Source organism: Ascaphus truei, chromosome 10 (genome assembly GCF_040206685.1).
Source record: "Ascaphus truei isolate aAscTru1 chromosome 10, aAscTru1.hap1, whole genome shotgun sequence".
NCBI lineage: Eukaryota > Metazoa > Chordata > Amphibia > Anura > Ascaphidae > Ascaphus > Ascaphus truei.
This window is the reverse complement of record NC_134492.1, coordinates 53625299-53646266: the sequence shown is the minus strand read 5'-3', so window position 1 is coordinate 53646266 and position 20968 is coordinate 53625299. Positions and strand designations below refer to the sequence as shown.

Genomic DNA, 20968 nt, shown 5'->3' with positions numbered 1-20968 from the left:
CCGGTCACTAGCACAGGGGTAAGGATATCCTGTCACTAGCCCAGGTGTAAGGATATCCGGTCACTAGCACAGGTGTAAGGATATCCGGTCACTAGCACAGGTGTAAGGATATCCAGTCACTAGCACAGGTGTAAGGCTATCCTCTCACTAGTACAGGTGTAAGGCTATCCGCTCACTAGCACAGGGGTAAGGATATCCTGTCACTAGCACAGGTGTAAGGATATCCGGTCACTAGCACAGGTGTAAGGATATCCGGTCACTAGCACAGGTGTAAGGATATCCAGTCACTAGCACAGGTGTAAGGATATCCTCTCACTAACACAGGGGTAAGGATATCCTATCACTAGCACAGGTGTAAGGATATCCTGTCACTAGCACAGGTGTAAGGAAATCCTCTCACTAGCACAGGTATAAGGATATCCTGTCACTAGCACAGGTGTAAGGATATCCTGTCACTAGCACAGGTGTAAGGATATCCTCTCACTAGCACAGGTGTAAGGATATCCTGTCACTAGCAAAGGTGTAAGGATATCCTGTCAATAGCTCAGGGGTAAGGATATCCGCTCACTAGAACAGGTGTAAGGATATCCTGTCACTAGCCCAGGGGTAAGGATATCCTGTCACTAGCCCAGGTGTAAGGATATCCTCTCACTAGAACAGGTGTAAGGATATCCTGTCACTAGCCCAGGGGTAAGGATATCCTCTCACTAGCACAGGTGTAAGGATATCCTCTCACTAGAACAGGTGTAAGGATATCCTGTCACTAGCCCAGGGGTAAGGATATCCTGTCACTAGCCCAGGTGTAAGGATATCCTCTCACTAGCACAGGTGTAAGGATATCCGCTCACTAGCACAGGTGTAAGGATATCCTCTCACCAGCACAGGTGTAAGGATATCCTCTCACTAGAACAGGTGTAAGAATATCCTCTCACTAGCCCAGGTGTAAGGATATCCGCTCACTAGCACAGGTGTAAGGATATCCGGTCACTAGCACAGGGGTAAGGATATCCTGTCACTAGCACAGGTGTAAGGATATCCGGTCACTAGCACAGGGGTAAGGATATCCTGACACTAGCACAGGTGTAAGGATATCCGGTCACTAGCACAGGGGTAAGGATATCCTGTCACTAGCACAGGTGTAAGGATATCCTGTCACTAGCACATGTGTAAGGATATCCTCTCACTAGCACAGGTGTAAGGATATCCTGTCACTAGCACAGGTGTAAGGATATCCTGTCACTAGCACAGGTGTAAGGATATCCTGTCACTAGCACAGGTGTAAGGATATCCGCTCACTAGTAAAGGTGTAAGGATATCCGCTCACTTGCCCAGGTGTAAGGATATCCTCTCACTAGCCAGGTGTAAGGATATCCGCTCACTAGCACAGGTGTAAGGATATCCAGTCACTAGCACAGGGGTAAGGATATCCTGTCACTAGCACAGGTGTAAGGATATCCTCTCACTAGCCCAGGTGTAAGGATATCCGCTCACTAGCACAGGTGTAAGGATATCCGCTCACTATCACTAGCACAGGGGTAAGGATATCCTGTCACTAGCACAGGTGTAAGGATATCCTGTCACTAGCACAGGTGTAAGGATATCCTCTCACTAGCACAGGTGTAAGGATGTCCGCTCACTAGCACAGGTGTAAGAATATCCTGTCACTAGCACAGGGGTAAGGATATCCTCTCACTAGAACAGGTGTAAGGATATCCTGTCACTAGCACAGGTGTAAGGATATCCTGTCACTAGCACAGGTGTAAGGATATCCTGTCACTAGCACAGGTGTAAGGATATCCTCTCACTAGCACAGGTGTAAGGATATCTGCTCACTAGAACAGGTGTAAGGATATCCTCTCACTAGCCCAGGTGTAAGGATATCCTCTCACTAGCACAGGTGTAAGATATCCTGTCACTAGCACAGGTGCAAGGATATTCTGTCACTAGCACAGGTGTAAGGATATCCTGTCACTAGCACAGGTGTAAGGATATTCTGTCACTAGCACAGGTGTAAGGATATCCTGTCACTAGCACAGGTGTAAGGATATCCTGTCACTAGCACAGGTATAAGGATATCCGCTCACTAGCACAGGTGTAAGGATATCATGTCACTAGCACAGAGGTAAGGATATCCTGTCACTAGCACAGGTGTAAGGATATCCTGTCAGTAGCACAGGTGTAAGGATATCCTCTCACTAGCACAGGTGTAAGGATATCCTGTCACTAGCACAGGTGTAAGGATATCCTCTCACTAGCACAGGTGTAAGGATATCCGCTCACTAGCACAGGTGTAAGGATATCCTCTCACTAGCACAGGTGTAAGGATATCCTGTCACTAGCCCAGGGGTAAGGATATCCTGTCACTAGCACAGGTGTAAGGATACCCTCCCACTAGCACAGGTGTAAGGATATCCGGTCACTAGTACAGGTGTAAGGATATCCTGTCACTAGCACAGGGGTAAGGATATCCTGTCACTAGAACAGGTGTAAGGATATCCTGTCACTAGCACAGGTGTAAGGATATCCTCTCACTAGCACAGGTGTAAGGATATCCTCTAACTAGCACAGGTTTAAGGATATCCTGTCACTAGCACAGGTGTAAGGATATCCTGTCACTAGCACAGGTGTAAGGATATCCTCTCACTAGCATATGTGTAAGGATATCCTCTCACTAGCCCAGGTGTAAGGATATCCTGTCACTAGCACAGGTGTAAGGATATCCGCTCACTAGCACAGGTGTAAGGATATCCTCTCACTAGCACAGGTGTAAGGATATCCTCTCACTAGAACAGGGGTAAGGATATCCGCTCACTAGCACAGGTGTAAGGATATCCTCTCACTAGAACAGGGGTAAGGATATCCGGTCACTAGCACAGGTGTAAGGATATCCTCTCACTAGAACAGGGGTAAGGATATCCTCTCACTAGCACAGCTGGCCCGATCCTTTTGACCGAACCATCTGTGATCAAGGGGGATGTCTTTTAAACCTGCACTTTTAGGGGTTCTTAGGGCCTGGAGTTGGGAACCTCTGCTCCAGTGTCCTGATTTACAATTATCTGTCAATCGATATTGATTACTTTTTTCTGATAAACCTCTTCTGTCAACGAAAAGGTTAAAATCTTTATTGTAGAGCAGCATGTTACTGGTAGGTGATCAAATCTGATACAATGCTCTGATATTTGTTATTAAAACATGATAAATATTATCGGAAGGTTTTACACCCAGGCATATCTCTGTAAAATGTGTTTTTATTCACTATAAATTAGATGAGATTTGGGGGATTTATCCTGAAGATATGGCATTTTAACGGAAAAGTTTTCCATTTTTTTTAATAACCGAGACACCGCTGACATCACGGACGTGCTGATACTAAAAATCAGTGAGGCGGACGCCAAGTCCCAACTCTGAGAGGATCTAAAAATGTGACTGCAAGGCTGCAGTGTGTGGAGATTCATTGCTGGCTCCTGCTTCTCCCAGGACAGCATAACTCTGCCGTTTCCTCACTGCAGCCATGTACCACCCACACCTTCTCTGGTAAATACCACAGGAACGAGGGGGTCCCCGGAGCTGAAATAAACACGGTTCAGTTGCCCTGCTTAATATGCCTTTTCTCCCTCTTCCCCCCTCCTCCTACTCCCCCTTCCCCACCTCCTCCCCCTTCGCCCCTCCTCCTCCCCCTTCTCCGCTCCCCCTTCCCCCACCTCCTCCCCCTACCCCCAACCTCCTCCCCTTTCCCCCTCCTCCTGCTCCCCCTTTCCCCCTCCTCCTCCTCCCCCTTCCCCCCTCCTCCATCTTCCCCCTTTTTTTGACTAAGCGATCTGATTGGCAGAGCTGGAGTGAAACCGCTTCTAACAAGCCTTTTAGATACGTATTGGACATGCGAGAAGGGCGTACAGAATAGCAACGCGTGCAAATACACTTCTAAAGTGCACTTGAGAAGCGGTTTGTCACATTTTGGAGCTACTAGAATAGGCCTCAGACACTTCAGTTTGCCATCTGACTCTATTGCAGTGTTTGCTCTGCAGTAAAAGGCTGCCAGGTAGTTGGGGCAGTACATATCATTTCTATAATCTAACTGAAAAGGTACAACACATCCTGATTCATCCATCGAGTTCATCCTTCCATTTATTGGACAGCAGAAGCAAAGAAACATTTGCAGCGATGTTGTTGTTGATCTTAAATCCTTAGCAACAACATCTCCATGTCACTTGTTTTTAACAAGAATGATTCCCCATGACGTCTCTCCTATTTTACGGACTGCAGCCGATGCACTCAATGATGCACCAGAGACCGAGACAGCCGTTCTTGTCAGCAAGAACAGGAAGATTGTTATCTGAGGCAGACTCAGACATGGGGTGTTGGGGGCCGTTCCCTATATATCACTTTGAGATAACGCCATTGATATAAATGGCTTTTCCGTATGGAAAAGCTGGGGCCTTTGCGGTTATGTGGTTGCTGCTGAAGAGATGACATGACCTGACCGACCCCTGTCTCCCAGCTCATGGGAATGGAAGCGGAGGCAACTGCAAATCAGCATTGGCCCATGATGTACCTAGAACGTCAATAGGGCCTGTGGCTTGCTAGTACCCATGACGTATCTGGAACATCATAACGGCAATGTAAAGGTTAAAAACAGGCAACTATAATAACTTCATGTATTAAGTGGATACGTGTACTGATGCGGACCACACATACTGTACCTACAGTTAGGTCCGGAAATAATTGGACACTGATAAAAGTTTTGTTAATTTGGCTGTGTACCAAAATAAATTCAAGTTACAGTTAAATAATGAATATTGGGTTAAAGTGCAGACTATCAGCTTTAATTTGAGGGTATTCACATCCAAATTGGAGTAAGGGTTTAGGAATTACATCTCTTTAATATGTAGCTCCCTCTTTTTCAAGGGACCAAAAGTAATTGGACAATTGACTCAAAAGCTGTTTCATGGACAGGTGCGGGCTATTCCTTCATTATTTCATCATCAACTAAGCAGGTAAAAGGTCTGGAGTTGATTCCAGGTGTGGCATTCACATTTGGAAGCTGTTGCTGTGAACCCACAACATGCGCTCAAAAGAGCTCTCAATGCAAGTGAAACAGGGCATCCTTAGGCTGCAAAAAACAGAAAATCCATCAGAGAGATAGCAGAAACATTAGGAGTGGCCAAATCAACAGTTTGGTACATTGTGAGAAAAAAAGAACGCACTGGTGAGCTCTGCAACACAAAAAGGACTGGACATCCACGGAAGAAAACAGGGGTGGATGATCGTAGGATCCTTCCATGATAAAGAATAACCCCTTCACAACATCCAGCCAAGTGAAGAACACTCTCCAGGAGGTAGGCATATCATTATCCAAGTCTACCATAAAGAGAAGACTTCACGAGAGCAAATACAGAGGGTTCACCAGAGGATGCCAACCATTCATAAGCCTCAAGAATAGAAAGGCCAGATTAGACTTTGCTAAACAATATCTAAAAAAGCCAGCCCAGTTCTTGAACAGCATTCTTTGGACAGATGAAACCAAGATCAACCTGTACCAGAATGATGGGAAGAAAAAAGTATGGAGAAGGCTTGGAACGGCTCATGATCCGAAGCATACCACATCATCTGTAAAACACGGTGGAGGCAGTGTGATGGCATGGGCATGCATGGCTTACAATGGCACTGTGTCACTAGTGTTTATTGATGATGTGACAGAAGACCGAAGCAGCCGGATGAATTCTGAAGTGTATAGGGATATATTGTCTGCTCAGATTCAGCCAAATTCAGCGAAGTTGATTGGATGGCGCTTTACTTTACAGATGGACAATGACCAAAACATACTGCGAAAGCAACCCAGGAGTTTTTTAAGGCAAAGAAGTGGAATATTCTGCAATGGCCGAGTCAATCACCTGATCTCAACCCGATCAAGCATGCATTTCACTTGCTGAAGACAAAACTTAAGGCAGAAAGACCCACACACAAACAACAACTGAAGACAGCTGCAGTAAAGGCCTGGCAAAGCATCACAAAGGAGAAAACCCAGCGTTTGGTGATGTCCATGCGTTCCAGACTTCAAGCAGTCATTGCCTGCAAAGGATTCTCGACAAAGTATTAAAAATTAACATTTTATTTATGATTGTGTTAATTTGTCCAATTACATTTGAGCCCCTGAAATAAGGGGACTGTGTATGAAAATGGTTGCAATTCGTAAACGTTTCATACGATATTTTTGTTCAACCCCTTGAATTAAAGCTGAAAGTCTGCACTTCTATTGCATCTCGGTTGTTTCATTTCAAATCCATTGTGGTGGCGTACAGAGCCCAAATGATGAAAATTGTATCAGTGTCCAATTATTTCTGGACCTAACTGTATGTTCTCAGTTCAATGTAGCAGTCCCACCTAAGACAAAATTGAATATAATGGAAGCAGCATGTTTAGTGGGTTAAAATGTAGATTGCAACATCCTTTTAACCCACCAAGTATTTTGAAATATATGTTTTTAAACTTGTAATGTCTAAGTACTAGTAACCAAATGCTTTGGGGTCTTTCAATGTAATATATTTTGTGACCAGACTCTAATCGCTTTTTGAAATGTATCTTGTGTAAATCAATGAACCTGCCATACTTTGGTAAATAGATAAAGTGGATGAACAATAATTAGCAGATTAGATAAGGATTACACAGACCAGAAAGAATTAGAAACTTCATTTCAACCCAGGAAGCACTGGAATTAAAAGTGAAAAGGTAATTAAATATTTTTAAGGAAGTTTAACAAATACATAAGAAATTAAATGATTACCTACCAGTAACAACTCAAATTCACTTTAAATTACCGACACAGGTGTCTGAGTTCAATTGATTTATTTTTAGTAATTTATACATAGCCACAATCCAGTTACCTCAGTCGTGGTACCTCAAACGTCTATTCATCCATCAACATGTCCACCTTTTTATTTATTTTGTCCCAGACTACGGAATAAATTACCCCTGGGGTCGATCCTTTTGTTTCCTTAAGAGATCTTTAGGAGTCTATTTACATACAATGTTTTTCTAATGAACCGGTAATTGTTCCAGTTAAGAATTACACATGATGTACCTGGGAGTGCACCCTCACTTTGGGCTTTATATCAGATGTCAATATGTGATGGATCAGTATTAGGGGACCCTGAGTTCTATGACTTATTTATTTGTAATCTCACAGCATCACTCCATTAAAAAAAACATGGAAACCCTGTCCAAAATGGGGGGGGGGGGAGGGGGTGGTGGGGGGGCGACGGGGGACCCCCAGAACATTTTCAACTCTGGGGATCCCCTCTGCTCTTGAGTTACTTACACACGTTGTCCTGGGTTGGAGGGTTCCCAGCACTATTCAGCTCTAGAAGACCTGATTCCAACCCCCCAAATAACTAGTCATTTTATAGCAGTGATGTATCTCCCATGTTAGATGTATCTCCCCCTGCTAGATCATTTAGGGACTTATTAAATAGATAGTAACATGGTAGCTTAATGTCGTATACGAAGAGAGGAAAGGTATATGGAGTTAAATTGGCATGAAGCCAGGCCGGACCTATCCTTGTACATTGTAATGTGGAATGCAATGGAAAATGTCTTGTGTTTTTTCTGCAGGTCTTAGAATTCGGCTGTTCAATTTCTCCCTGAAACTTCTCAGCTGTATGTTGTATATAGTGCGAGTCTTGTTGGATGATCCCACTCAAGGAGATGGATGGTAATAGTTTATGGGGTTTATTTTCATGTTGGACGTGGAGGAAACATTAACACACTTTAGATGGAAGCAAAAAGTGATGGCACTGTGAGTGCTCATTTGCATGTCATTACCCAGAATCCCCGGCTGCAGGGAACACACAGCATGGGATTAAGGGATAAGGTAGCTTTGGGGACCTGTCTGAGACAGGCATGTGCTCATGCGTGTTCTTTATACTGTAAGTGATGTACTCTGTATGGTGGAGATTTTTTTTGGCAACTAGTTTATTTTCTCACTATAACATGTTTGTGTAGCAAAAAACACCAATACCTTCTACAGCTTCAAATTTGAAGACATTCAACATATTGCAGCACTGCTTTGTTAATATGGCCCTTTAGATCCTATTCAGGTGTAGGTGAAGGAAGGGTTTTTCTGGAGCACCACTATTTAGTAAATGTGGCCTAGTCTTTTAAAGAAAAGTTGATGCTTTGTTGAAGCATCTAAACCCAGATCCATAAAAGGGTACTAAGCTTTAGCACGCCTCAGCTCACACTCCTATGGATGGGAATAAAGGCTAATGGCTAAATTCTGACGTGGATCTGAGCCCTAGTCATGCCACATTTGTAACCATCATCACATAGGTAGATGCATCATTGGTTCTAACAACTGAGGCCATGAATGGGACAGAAGGTTTGGGAGAGAGAAAAAACCCTATTTGTATGCACTAGGAATACTAATACTAATTAAAACTGTTACTAGCAATTAACTAAACAATGTTCTATAGGTCAAAAGAATGAAAAGCAAAGAATTGGCACCAAAGTAAAATAACTGCGGAGGAAAAGGTACCTATAATCTCTGTAGTGACCAACACGAGACCAGGGAATATGATGCAGTGATGAGTAGTAGTAGTGAGTACAGTAAGTGCGAATTCTGCTGTCTCCCATATAATTTTACTTTGGAGCCATTTCTATACTTCTGTTCTTTTGACCTACAAAACAGGTATTGTTCAAAAAATTGAGGCCTTTCTTTCATGGGAGAGGACAGTGGGTATTGTCAGAGTCTTCCTAGACACCCTGCTCCCAGCCACAGTTCCCTTGTCTGTCTACCGGGTGTGCTGCTGTTTCTGTCTGCTCTGGGGTTCCTGTGTCCGTCTGTCTCCTCTTGTTGGTCCTGTCCCCTGTCCGTATAGTTTCCTATTCCTCCCTTGCCTTTGTTTTGTGTCCTGACTCCTTATGCCCATGCCCATGCTTCTGTTCTGTATTGAGTCCGGTACTTATCAAAGGCCCTCCTTGCCTATGATCTGGCTTGTCCCCATTTGTTTCCTGCTCCCTGGTCTCAGTTCCTGCTACCCTGCCCTGTTCCTGCCTTCCTGCTGCCGACCCCTGCCTGGACCCAGACAATCCTTGCCTGCCGCCTGCCACCGAACCCTGCCCGTGACCCCGACGATCCCTGCCTGTGATCCACGACGATCCCGCTTGCCACCTGCCACCGACCTCAGCCGGTGACCCATCAATCCTTGCCTTCCCTTCTGTTCCGGCCATCGAGGTCCTTTCTGCTCCTGAAGTCCCTGTGACAGGCTTCTTTCTTTAATAAGAGTTTCTACATTAAATGTAGATTTCTCAGATACTGTATCTGTCTAGTTAATTGCTAGTAACAGTTAAGTTTTAATTAGGATTTTGAGTGCATACAGACAAGGGCTTTCTTTCTCTCCCAAACGTATTTTTTTTTTGTTCCCTTCACTGCTAGGTTCCCATTTTGTTCTGAATCTCACTTTCTTACAAGGTTGATTGAGTCCATTTCTTGTGTTGTGCTACAAATAGGACAATATGTTTGTGTTTATATAATGCTACAGAAATGTGAACATTCCCTAGAGTTTTACACGCTCAGCAGCAATAAAAGCTCAAGGTCTGCTGTGTAATATTCAGTGGAGTTTGCTATATTTTATTTAACACACGTCTTCTGATCTTTTTGCAGGTCTCCTATTATATGGGTGAACAGAAGCTTGCCCTTATGGGGGCTACAGGTAATTATAATTAACACCTTTTCTGCCAGGGAGACGCGCTAAGAAACTTCCAAAAATTAATTATTAAAGATATCTGTGCTGACGCCATTGTGTTAAAAAATTATAATTGTTTTTCTGTGTGAAAACCAATATATTTACGCAGTGTATTTCTCCGGTTGTAGAATTTGACGCACGTTGCGCTAATAGAGAATTTGACGCGCACTGCGCCAAAAAAAAAAATCCAATTTATGCCGCCTTTAAGGTAACGGAGATAATCAATGGAGAAAACTGTCAATAAAAGTAACGCAAGCCTTAATACATAGCACGGCGCCAACATGGGAATGTAAACCCGCCCCTAACTCCTCCCACTTCCACCAGAAATCCCTCATATCCTCGTAGACAGACGCAAACACCCCCTGGCCACGGCATTGTTCAGCGCGACACGTTTACATAAAGACTGTTTGCGGAAAAGTTTTTAACATAAAATGCTCAGGTGAATATTTGTAGGCGGCTCGACTTAACGAAAATTCATCTAAGTATTGGCAAGTCGCATTTTGATACATTCACCCCTCTGTCCTTTTCAGCGCTGAAATGTAAAAAAATAATAATGAACATTCATCTCATTTCTATTACATGGACTGGAAATGTAACTCTCTGATTTGCGGGTGCTGAGACCAGGTCTTGGAATAACCTTTTCATTAATACTGGCAAAATCCTGTTAGAAAAATGTAAATGGAACAGACGGCTAGTCCTAGACTGAAATATGGTCACAGACCATAGAAACATCTCAACATTTCCAAATTGGAACAGAAAGCGGCCCTAATTGAAATAAATTGACAGATTTGCCGAGATTTGTTTTTGGAATTTTCCCTGTAATATTTGTCTTTTATTTAATCCCTAAAGTTAGGTTATTGGGGTCTTTTAAATGTTTTTCATCATGTAAAAAAAAATAAAAAAATGATGTTTATAAATATTGGAATTCTAAGATTATGACGGAGTTGGATATCTTAACTCTCCCTTATCCTGTCCCTTTTCTCACTGCGTATGTTGACAGGGAGGGGTGATCATACATCAGGAGTGGCCAACTCCAGTCCTCAAGGGACACTAACCGGTCAGGTTTTAAGGAGATCGATGCTTCAGCACAGGTGTCTCAACCAGTGGCTCAGTCGTTGACTTAAACGTGACCTGTTGGTGGCCCTTGAGAACTGCAGTTGGCCGCCTCTGATCTAGTTGGAGTGAAGCAAAAGAAGTTTGCCTATTCTGTCGTATATTCAGCAGTACACAGGTATAAAGAATGATATTAAGAGCGCCTTAATTAAGGTTTAGCACTGCTTAACAAGTCTGGCCCCGTGTGTTACAGACTCCAGCAGGAGAAAGTGAGAGCGCTCGCCACTCATCTAAGAGCCACTTACATCTCATTACTAACTAGATAATTTCATTCTGCTATTGGACAGCAGAGAATACTCGACCATCAAACACGGATAAAAACATATAAGGGATATGAAGGTCGTTAGGTGACACACACAAACACACACACACACACACACACACACACACACACACACACACACACACACACACACACACACACACACACACACACACACACACACACACACACACACACACACACACACACACATATATACATACATACATACATGCATACATACATACATACACACATATTGTATATACAGGAGAGTCCCACTAATACGGCGGGTTCCGTTCTGAGGACCCGCCGGAAAGTTGAACCGGCGATTTTCGTTAGGTGCGCATGCGCAGACTGGCAATGCGTCGTTCTGCGCTTCCGCGACAGAAGGAAAGCCCACCATTCCGCGCATGCGTGACCCCTGGCCGGACAGTTCTACGCATGCATGGACATTGTGGTGACATGGCGGCCCCCTTCTCGGCACCGCTGTATCGCCGAAAAGTGGGGCCCTGAATATATATATATATATATACACATAAAGAAAAAACTGCGCCCCTCAGATAATGTCTCCCTCAACACCAAATTATATTTAAATGGTTAACCAAATATATGCATCCATAGATTAATAAGATGTCAGAGGTATTGAGTATCTATAAAATTATAAATATAAAAATAATAATACACACAATGATAAACTACAATTATCTACTATATATTTCTCAAAGTGTCCTATGTGTCGTTGCCTGTCTGTCTGTCTGTATGTGTCTCCCTGTGTCCCTCCCTGTGTCCCTAGCGGCAATCAGATTGGACCTTGGGCCAGGCCAATGAGATTGCTCCCTTGGCCCGCCCGCCCCCGCACACCTCTCATTGGCCTGAGGCGGAGTGACGACACACACACACACACATCGCGGCGCTCATCGGGACCCGCGCGCACCTCCTCTTCTCCCCGGTCTCCCGCTTTCCCTTGCTTTTTCCTCCCCAACCCCCGGCGCCGCTACAGTCAGCGGGGGAGTGGAGCGAGCGCCCGGGACACATCGGGCGACTCTCACCTCCCCACGGCTCTCACCACCCATAGGCCACTCCCTCACCCGGCGCTCACCCCCCCTGCTCACACCCTCCCCGCTCACCCCCCCCGCTCACCCCCCCCCCTCCCGCTCACCCCCCCCCGCTCACCCCCCCCGCTCACCCCCCCCCCCACACACACAGCACGCGGCTCTCCCCTCACACAGGCCGCTCCTCCGGCTGTCTCCGCCTCTCCTCCGGCTGTCTCCGCCTCTCCTCCGGCTGTCTCCGCCTCTCCTCCGGCTGTCTCCGCCTCTCTTTCGGCTATCTCCGCCTCTCCCCGGGGGAGGCGCAGCACCTCCTCACCGGAGCGTCTCAGCCTCGCCGCTGAGGAACCCGAGGTTGAGGAGGAGGGCGGCCGTGACCCGTAGGAAGAGGAGCGCGGCCGTGTGCAAGGTGAGTAAACGCAGGGGAATGGGTTATTTAACGCGTCCCTGACTCACCCTGCCCTTTGCCCCCTGCCCTCCCTCCCAATGCCCTTTGCCCCCCTGCCCTCCCTCCCAATGCCCTTTGCCCCCCCTGCCCTCCCTCCTAATGCCCTTTGCCCCCCTGCCCTCCCTCCTAATGCCCTTTGCCCCCCCTGCCCTCACTCCTAATGCTCTTTGCCCCCCTGCCCTCCCTCCCTTTGCCCTCTGCCCTTTGCTTCCTGCCCTCCCTCCCAATGCCCTTTGCCCCCTGCCCTCCCTCCCCTGACCTTTGCCCCCTGCCTTCCCTGCCCTTTGCCCCCTGCCCTCCCTCCCCCTGCCCTTTGCTCCCTGCCCTTTGACCCCTGCCCTCCCTCCCCCTGCCCTTTGCCCCCTGTCCTTTGCCCCCTGCCCTCCCTCCCCCTGCCCTTTGCCCCCTGCCCTTTTCCCCTTTGCCCCTCTGCCCTTTGCCACCCTGCCCTTTGCCCCCCTGCCCTTTGGCCTCTTGCCCCCCTCCCTCCCTGCCCTCTTGCCCCCCTCCCGGCCCTCTTGCCCCCCTCCCTGCCCTCTTGCCCCCCTCCCTCCCCTCTTTCCCCCCTCCCTCCCTGCCCTCTTGCCCCCCCTGCCCTTTGCCCCCCTCCCTCCCTGCCCTCTTGCCCCCTCTGCCCTTTGCCCCCTCCCTCCCTGTCCCCCTCCCTCCCTACCCTCTTGCCCCCCTGCCCTCTTGCCCCCCCTGCCCCCCCTGCCCTCCTTGCCACCCTGCCCTCCTGCCCCTACCTGCCCTTAGCCCACCGCCCCTCTTTGCCCTTACCCCCCCTACCCCTCCCTGCCCTTTGCCCCCCCTGCCCCTCCTTGCCCTTTGGCCCCCCCGCCCCTCCCTGCCCTTTGGCTCCCCCGCCCGTCCCTGCCCCTTGGCCCCCCCGCCCCTCCCTGCCCTTTGGCCCCCCCTGCCCTTTGGCCCCCCCACCCCTCCCTGCCCTTTGGCACCCTGCTGTCCTTTGGCCCCCCCGCCCCTCCCTGCCCTTTGGCCCCCCCGCCCCTCCATGCCCTTTGGCCCCCCCGCCCCTCCCTGACCTTTGGCCCCCCCGCCCCTCCCTGCCCTTTGGCCCCCCCGCCCCTCCCTGCCCTTTGGCACCCCCGCCCCTCCCTGCCCTTTGCCCCCCCGCCCCTCCGCGCCCTTTGCCCCCCTGCCCTCCCCGCCCTTCCACGTCCCTTGGCCCCCACCACCCTTCTACTCCATGCCCCCTGCCCTTCCACGCCCGGGCAACGCCGGGTATATCAGCTAGTATAACTATATTAGTGTGAGCAATTGACTGAATGCTAAAAAATGCCTTATATGTACTGTATATATAAACCAAAACCATATGGTATACAAACCAAAAAAGTAAGTATTCAATAAAAAGAAAAAGAAAAATAGTCCTGTGTAAAAATAAAAATAAAAATACAAAACTCTGGATACCGGCTGCTCTCTGCAAGGAACGAACGACCTCCCAGTGAATCTACAGAAAAACAAGAAAGAAAGCGCCCGATCCTAGTGTAATATGAAATAAAACATTTAATAACCAGTCCTAAATTCAATAGATGTAAACTCACAAACATATGTGAATAAAAAGCATGTAATGAGTATACTCATTCGCCAACTGTGGGATAGTCCTGCTCTGCTCACACGCCAACCAGCTCTTCAATGGAGTCCCAGAGTCTCTCAGCCACCGACCAGCAGGGCTCTCACAGGGTGCCACGACCTCTCACGATGTGAACCGGATGCAGATCTCTCCACACAGCAACTCCGGATGGGAGAAACCGGTCGCGTGACCCCGCAACGCGATATGGTTTGGCGTCGCAATTTCACCAAAGTATAATAAAGTTGAGCAGCGTCCCAGCAGCAAACGAGTATATTAAAATTTGTCAGTAGCTCACACTAACTTCCCAATGCGTTTCTTCACACAAAGGGTGATTTCATCAGGGGATATATTCAATATATATATATATATATAATATATATATATATAGTAAATAAATAATATAGTGAGCAGATGTCCAGCGTTTAGCTGGGGAGTCCCCGTTTTTAGGGCTCTGTCCCGACTTTTCTGCGTGCGGTCCTGTTTTTTTGGTCCCCCAGGTAAGCGCCGACTGCGCATGCGCGAAGAGCCCATGCCAATCATGCATGTGCGGTTGACAAGCGATCTTCACGCATGCGCAGTGCATCCGCGATGCCGTGCATATATACAGTGTATGTGTATATATATATATATATATATATAATATATATGTATATACAGTTTTCGACAAACCTATACATTGGCACGCCCCGGGCGAGTGGATTTAACATCGTGGCGAGCTCCTATTGGCCCAAGCAACACACGTGTGGTAATAGGTGGCGAGTAGATTTTTTGTTCGGCTAGTAGATTTTTTGGTGATTTGTCGACCACTGTATATATAGATAGATACACACATAGTTTGTAGTTTGAAATGCAGTTGTTTGTATGTATTTTTGTATGTATGTATATCTATATAGCACCATCTATGTATGCGGCGCATCATAGCTGTAATACACAGAACATAATAATATAACACGTTATGGGAATAAGTGCTTCAGACATAAAAGTAACATTAGAAAGGGAGTCCCTGCTCCGAAGAGCTTACACTCTAAGTCTAAAATTGACGCATATCCTCACGTTGAACACCTAATAAATACCATTTCATTTCAAACAGAATTACGTATATTTTATGATTTGTAAATAGTGTTGTTAAATAAGTAATTCGTGTAATATTTATTACATATATATATAAAATATATATATAAAAAAAAATGTTAACCTGTGTACCATCCGCGCTGCGTCAATTACACATTTATTTGATACATTAGCAACTTTATTCTGCGTTAACCATGTAAACCAAGTGTGGGGGGCAACTCCAGTTCTCAAGGGCCACCAACAGGTCAGGTTTTCAAGATATTCCTGCTTCAGCACAGTTGGCTCAATCAGTGGCTCAGTCGATAACTGCTCTGACAATAGCTAATGCGGGCCCCTTCAGGCTTCCGCAATCCGGATCTTCTTATCCTGGCAAGGGGTTGGGCATACTCCCGAGAATATCCTCAACCTTCGGTAGTAATGACCGTCCCCAACTAGACTGCATAAATTCTTTCACTAGCTGTCCCATAGCAGTGATAAGGGCTTCGGGAGATGCAGATGTAGGCCCTATGGTGGAGGTAGGGGCTTCGGGGAATACAGCTGAACCCCGTTACAACATGGTGCTCGGGGGCCACATAATGAGACCGTGATATAACTGGGATCGCGGAAGAAAAAAAAAATGGCCGCCACAGAACTGCGCTCGCCGCTCGATCCCGCCTACGGCAGCTCACTCCGGTGCTCCCCTTCCTATTCTCCCCTCTGGCTGGGGGGCAAGTCACGTGCAGCGCCTGGGCACTGAGATTGTTCTGGACGGAAGTTGATCTGCACTAGGGCTTCCCCTCATGCTCTTCGATAGGGACCACGCGGGGTTAACCGCCCCCCCCCCCTGCTCGCCGATCGGGACCGTGCAGAGTATATATATAATATATTTATCTTTCTCTTAATAACTACTATGTTTCAGGGTTTGTTCTTCTATTTTGTTTTGTTTTATTCCATCTTTCTTTTAATAATATAATATTTACCGTCACGTTACTGGGAGTTATAGGATTTGTATGGGAGTAACACTGACACACTTACCGTCACGTTATTTTACCGTCATGTTATTGGAAGTTATAGGGTCAGGATGGGAGTAACACTAAGACACACTTAGCGTCACGTTATTGGAAGTTATAGGGTCTGGATGGGAGTAACACTAAGACACACTTACCGTCATGTTATTGGAAGTTATAGGGTCTGGATGGGAGTAACACTAAGACACACTTACCGTCACGTTATTGGGAAATATAGGGTCTGGATGGGAGTAACACTAAGACACACTTACCGTCACGTTATTGGAAGTTAAAGGGTCTCGATGGGAGTAACACTAAGACATACTTACCATCACGTTATTGGAAGTTATAGGGTCAGGATGGGAGTAACACTAAGACACACTTACTGTCACGTTATTGGAAGTTATAGGGTCAGGATGGGAGTAATACTAAGACACACTTACCGTCATGTTATTGGGAGTTATAGGGACTGGATGGGAGTAACACTAAGACACACTTACCATCACGTTATTTGGAGTTATAGGGACTGGATGGGAGTAACACTAAGACACACTTACCATCACGTTATTGGAAGTTATAGGGTCAGGATGGGAGTAACACTAAGACACACTTACCATCATGTTATTGGAAGTTATAGGGTCTGGATGGGAGTAACACTAAGACATACTTACCGTCACGTTATTGGAAGTTATAGGGCCTGGATGGGAGTAACACTAAGACACACTTACCATCACGTTATTGGGAGTTATAGGGACTGGATGGGAGTAACACTAAGACATACTTACCGTCACGTTATTGGGAGTTATAGGGCCTGTATGGGAGTAACACTAAGACACACTTACCATCACGTTATTGGGAGTTATAGGGACTGGATGGGAGTAACACTAAGACACACTTACCATCACATTATTGGAGGTTACAGGGCCTGGATGGGAGTAACACTAAGACACACTTACCATCACGTTAATGGGAGTTATAGGGACTGGATGGGAGTAACACTAAGACATACTTACCATCACATTATTGGAGGTTACAGGGCCTGGATGGGAGTAACACTAAGACACACTTACCATCACATTATTGGAGGTTACAGGGCCTGGATGGGAGTAACACTAAGACACACTTACCATCACGTTAATGGGAGTTATAGGGACTGGATGGGAGTAACACTAAGACACACTTTCCATCATGTTATTGGAAGTTATAGGGTCAGGATGGGAGTAAAACTAAGACACACTTACCGTCATGTTATTGGACGTTATCGGGTCAGGATGGGAGTAACACTAAGACATACTTACCATCACGTTATTGGAAGTTATAGGGTCAGGATGGGAGTAACACTAAGACACACTTACCATCATTTTAACCTGGTCTGTAACTGTTTCATACGCTCATAATATATATTATCTGTAACTGCATGCAATGTCTTGTATATAATGTATACCCTGTTCATTTATGTAACTGTACTTGTAACCATGTATTATTTTGTTTTACTCTGTGCCCAGTACATACTTGAAAATGAGAGGTAACTCTCAATGTATTACTTCCTGGTAAAATATTTTATAAATAAATAAAATCATGTTATTGGAAGTTATGGGGTCAGGTTGGGAGTAACACCAAGACACACTTACCGTCATGTTATTGGAACAGAACATTGTGCTACAATAACGTGACGGTAACCCCATGCTAATGACGTATTTGGGACTTTGCACATACAGTAATTAGCTTTGTGCACCCCAAGTTAATTCAGGGAACGCTGTGTTTTAGGTGACGTCACGTAACGCTACAAGTCTCCAATAAAACAGTTTAAAAGAAAAAACTAAAACCATATCATCCACATATCTGTTTTACTCTGAGCGCTTCATAATTACTGAGCAAGCAAAGGAACAGAGCTTCGCGGAATGAAGAACAGACTTATATACCAACATTAAATAAAGATTGTAAACCCTCGCCTTAAAAAAACCCCAAATGGTATCGTTCAGCATACAGAATAAAAGAAGTGATTGATAATATAAACAACTATTGTAGACCAACAAATACAATGTGAAGTATTAGTAGCAGTTGTTTTTTTATCACTGTTTTCACTTTATAATTATTACTCTTTCGCTTGTTTTATTTGACCCCAAATATCTCCTTTATTCCCAGGTGACAGTGGCGTTGATCAGCCTTTTTGAAACAATTCTGCTTAGTTATCTCAGTTACAAGGTAAGTCTAACCCTGAATGTCTGGTTATACCCACCTACCAGCCACACATTGCATAACAATCTTGCACAACCAGCCCCAAAAGGTAAAAAAGGCTGTCTCTGAGTAGGGTTATTGGCTCTGCACTTCTTTAACCCAAGCTGTGCTGAAAAGCTGTGTAATACGGCAGGCATATGCCCCTATAAAGGGATCCATGTTAAAATGGATGAGAAGTAAAGAGTGACACACTGTGAGTTCTCAATTGCATGTCATTACCCAGAATCCCTTGCTGCAGTGGAAGCACTGTATGCTAAGACATAATGGGGAAGGGCAGGGATGCAGACCTGCCTGAGACATGTGAATGTGCTCACAAGTGGGATTTGTATTTACTGTTCTCTGAATGTATGGATTTGATACAGCGAATCTGTAAGAGGAAATCTTTTATAAACCAGGTTTTTGAACATACCTGTAAAGGCTTGTGGGTAAAAAAAAAAACAACCCCATACTGTTTTCTATTCGCTGCGTTTTGTAGCAACAAGTTAAAACACCATTATTTTGTTTATAAAATAATGATTCAGATTATCCACTTGAAATATAAGAAATTTATTTTTACTTGACTGATTCTGGATCAATATTTATTCATTTGTTCTAAAATGTTTTACCAAGATATAATACATTCAGTTACCCCATGTTCTCAAGTGTGTCCTGCTATTTATATCCCTCGCGACAAGCGGACCCACAGGAAGCTGCAAGCGACTGATGTAGTGGCTTCCTGTTGGTCGGTGTGACATTGGAACGGCCATTTTGTTTCCCCAGAGATCGGTACGTCACCGGTGCATATCTCTAGTATCAGGGAGTCCCCGGAGCTGAAAATAGCATGTTTCCGCTATCTGGGGAGGAAGGGGTCGTGGGTTCACATCCAGCCGCTGACAGTTAGACCCTTTGGCTAGGTCCCCAGTATATGCTGCAGCGCGCGCTATGGTGTGCGCTGGAGGAACAAGAATTGCCCCTCAATGGGGCCAGGCCCTCTAGCTGCCTTGGCGCGCAATTTGCCGCCGTGATGCATGACCAGATTTTCTGAAGACAAGAAATTTTCTTCAGAACTGGCAACGGAGCGCTGACCACGCCCCCTGGCAGTTCAGCCAATGAGGACGAACCAGCCGGGTGACGTCATGGCCCCCCCAACCTCCCCTCCACCCTTCTGTCGCAATCTCCTGCAGCTCAGCCACAGACCAGTGATCGCGGTTTACACAGCTGCACGCGCCGCCAGCCTGTCAGGCGTGCGTGCCGCAGCCGGCACTGGGGCAGCAACCTTTGAGTACCAGGTGGCCACGACAACCCCGCCACTGCCACTGTGCCACTGTGCGGAAGGCAGGGGCGCCCTTCTCTGCCATTTCCCTGCAGGGCAGATGGCGCCCGGTGCTCTGTGGGAACCAGACGGGGCGCAATCTAAACTGGCAAAAAACGCCGTCCCTTGGCATGACGGAGTGACTCCATCTTGGGGCGCTCAAGGGATGAAGGAGCACTTCCTGCACCCCAAAAATATCCTGTAGGTGGGAAGTCGGGGGTCTCTGAAGCGGAAACTAGCTAATTTCATCTCACGAGAGGCTCACGCCGGTATCTCCTTCATGTTTAAATGTCCCACCTCACGTGGGCCAATAGGAAGCTTCGGCAGGTGAAACGCGGCTTCCTATTGGCAGCAGTGCTGCGGGAGGTTTCAGCCGCCATATTTCGTGCCCAGCTCAGGCTGCTACCGGCATGAGCTGCAAAGGTAAGTATTTCAGGGAGCAGGGGTTCCCCAAGGCTGAAATTAACAGGGTTCATCTCCAAATACCCCCCCTGCTTCTCACCTAATAATAAATACCCCCCACCCTCCCTGCTTCTCACCTAATAATAAAGACCCCCAAACCCTTAGGCGGTGCACACCTTTAAGCCTGATCGACGTGTTCTGTGGGGTTAAAGGTCTGAACCCCAACCGGGTAACTTAACCCTTTAATCCTTTGCGTGCAAGAGGGACCCCGACAGGCATGACTGCCTCGGGGGGCGATGACACGACTGCAACGCCACCGACGACGCAAAGGGCAGAGGAACGTAGAACGCAATCTCCCGTAGGAAACACGAGCTGAGAACCCACGACGTAGCCACGATGTCCTGGGACCCCTCCCCCCCCCCGAAGTGCCAGAGCCCCCGTGACTTGGCGGTTACCTCATGGGGCGCTCAAAGGTTTCGGGGACACGGGTGCAAATTGTGGTTGTACGAAAAACAGTTTGAAAACATCGTCTTCCTGTTGGCACGTATGCCGAGGGAGATTGTGACCGCCATTGCTTTTATGCCTTTTACGTCTTCTAGCGCCAAAGTGGTTAAGTCAGGGGAGCCCAACTCCAGTTCTCAAGACCCCTCAACAGGTCAGGTTTAAAGGATAGCCCTGCTTCAGCATAGGTGGCTCAATCAGTGGCTCAGTCGAAGACCAAGTCACTGATTGAGCCACTTGTGCTGATGCAGGGACAGATTGAGACAGCTGTGC

The 20968-nt window shown here is 46.6% G+C and overlaps 1 protein-coding gene across 4 annotated transcripts in view; it reads left to right on the top strand.

Moving 5' to 3' along the window:
* KCNT2 (potassium sodium-activated channel subfamily T member 2) overlaps positions 1–20968 on the top strand; it is a 391255-nt gene that overhangs the window by 124480 nt on the left and 245807 nt on the right. For all 4 annotated transcript variants that reach the window (XM_075616937.1, XM_075616935.1, XM_075616938.1 and 1 more), the window contains exons 3-5: positions 7609–7708; positions 9659–9707; positions 18409–18468. In XM_075616937.1, coding sequence (XP_075473052.1) covers positions 7609–7708; positions 9659–9707; positions 18409–18468 — 209 coding nt within the window. The remainder of the gene's footprint in view (positions 1–7608; positions 7709–9658; positions 9708–18408; positions 18469–20968) is intronic.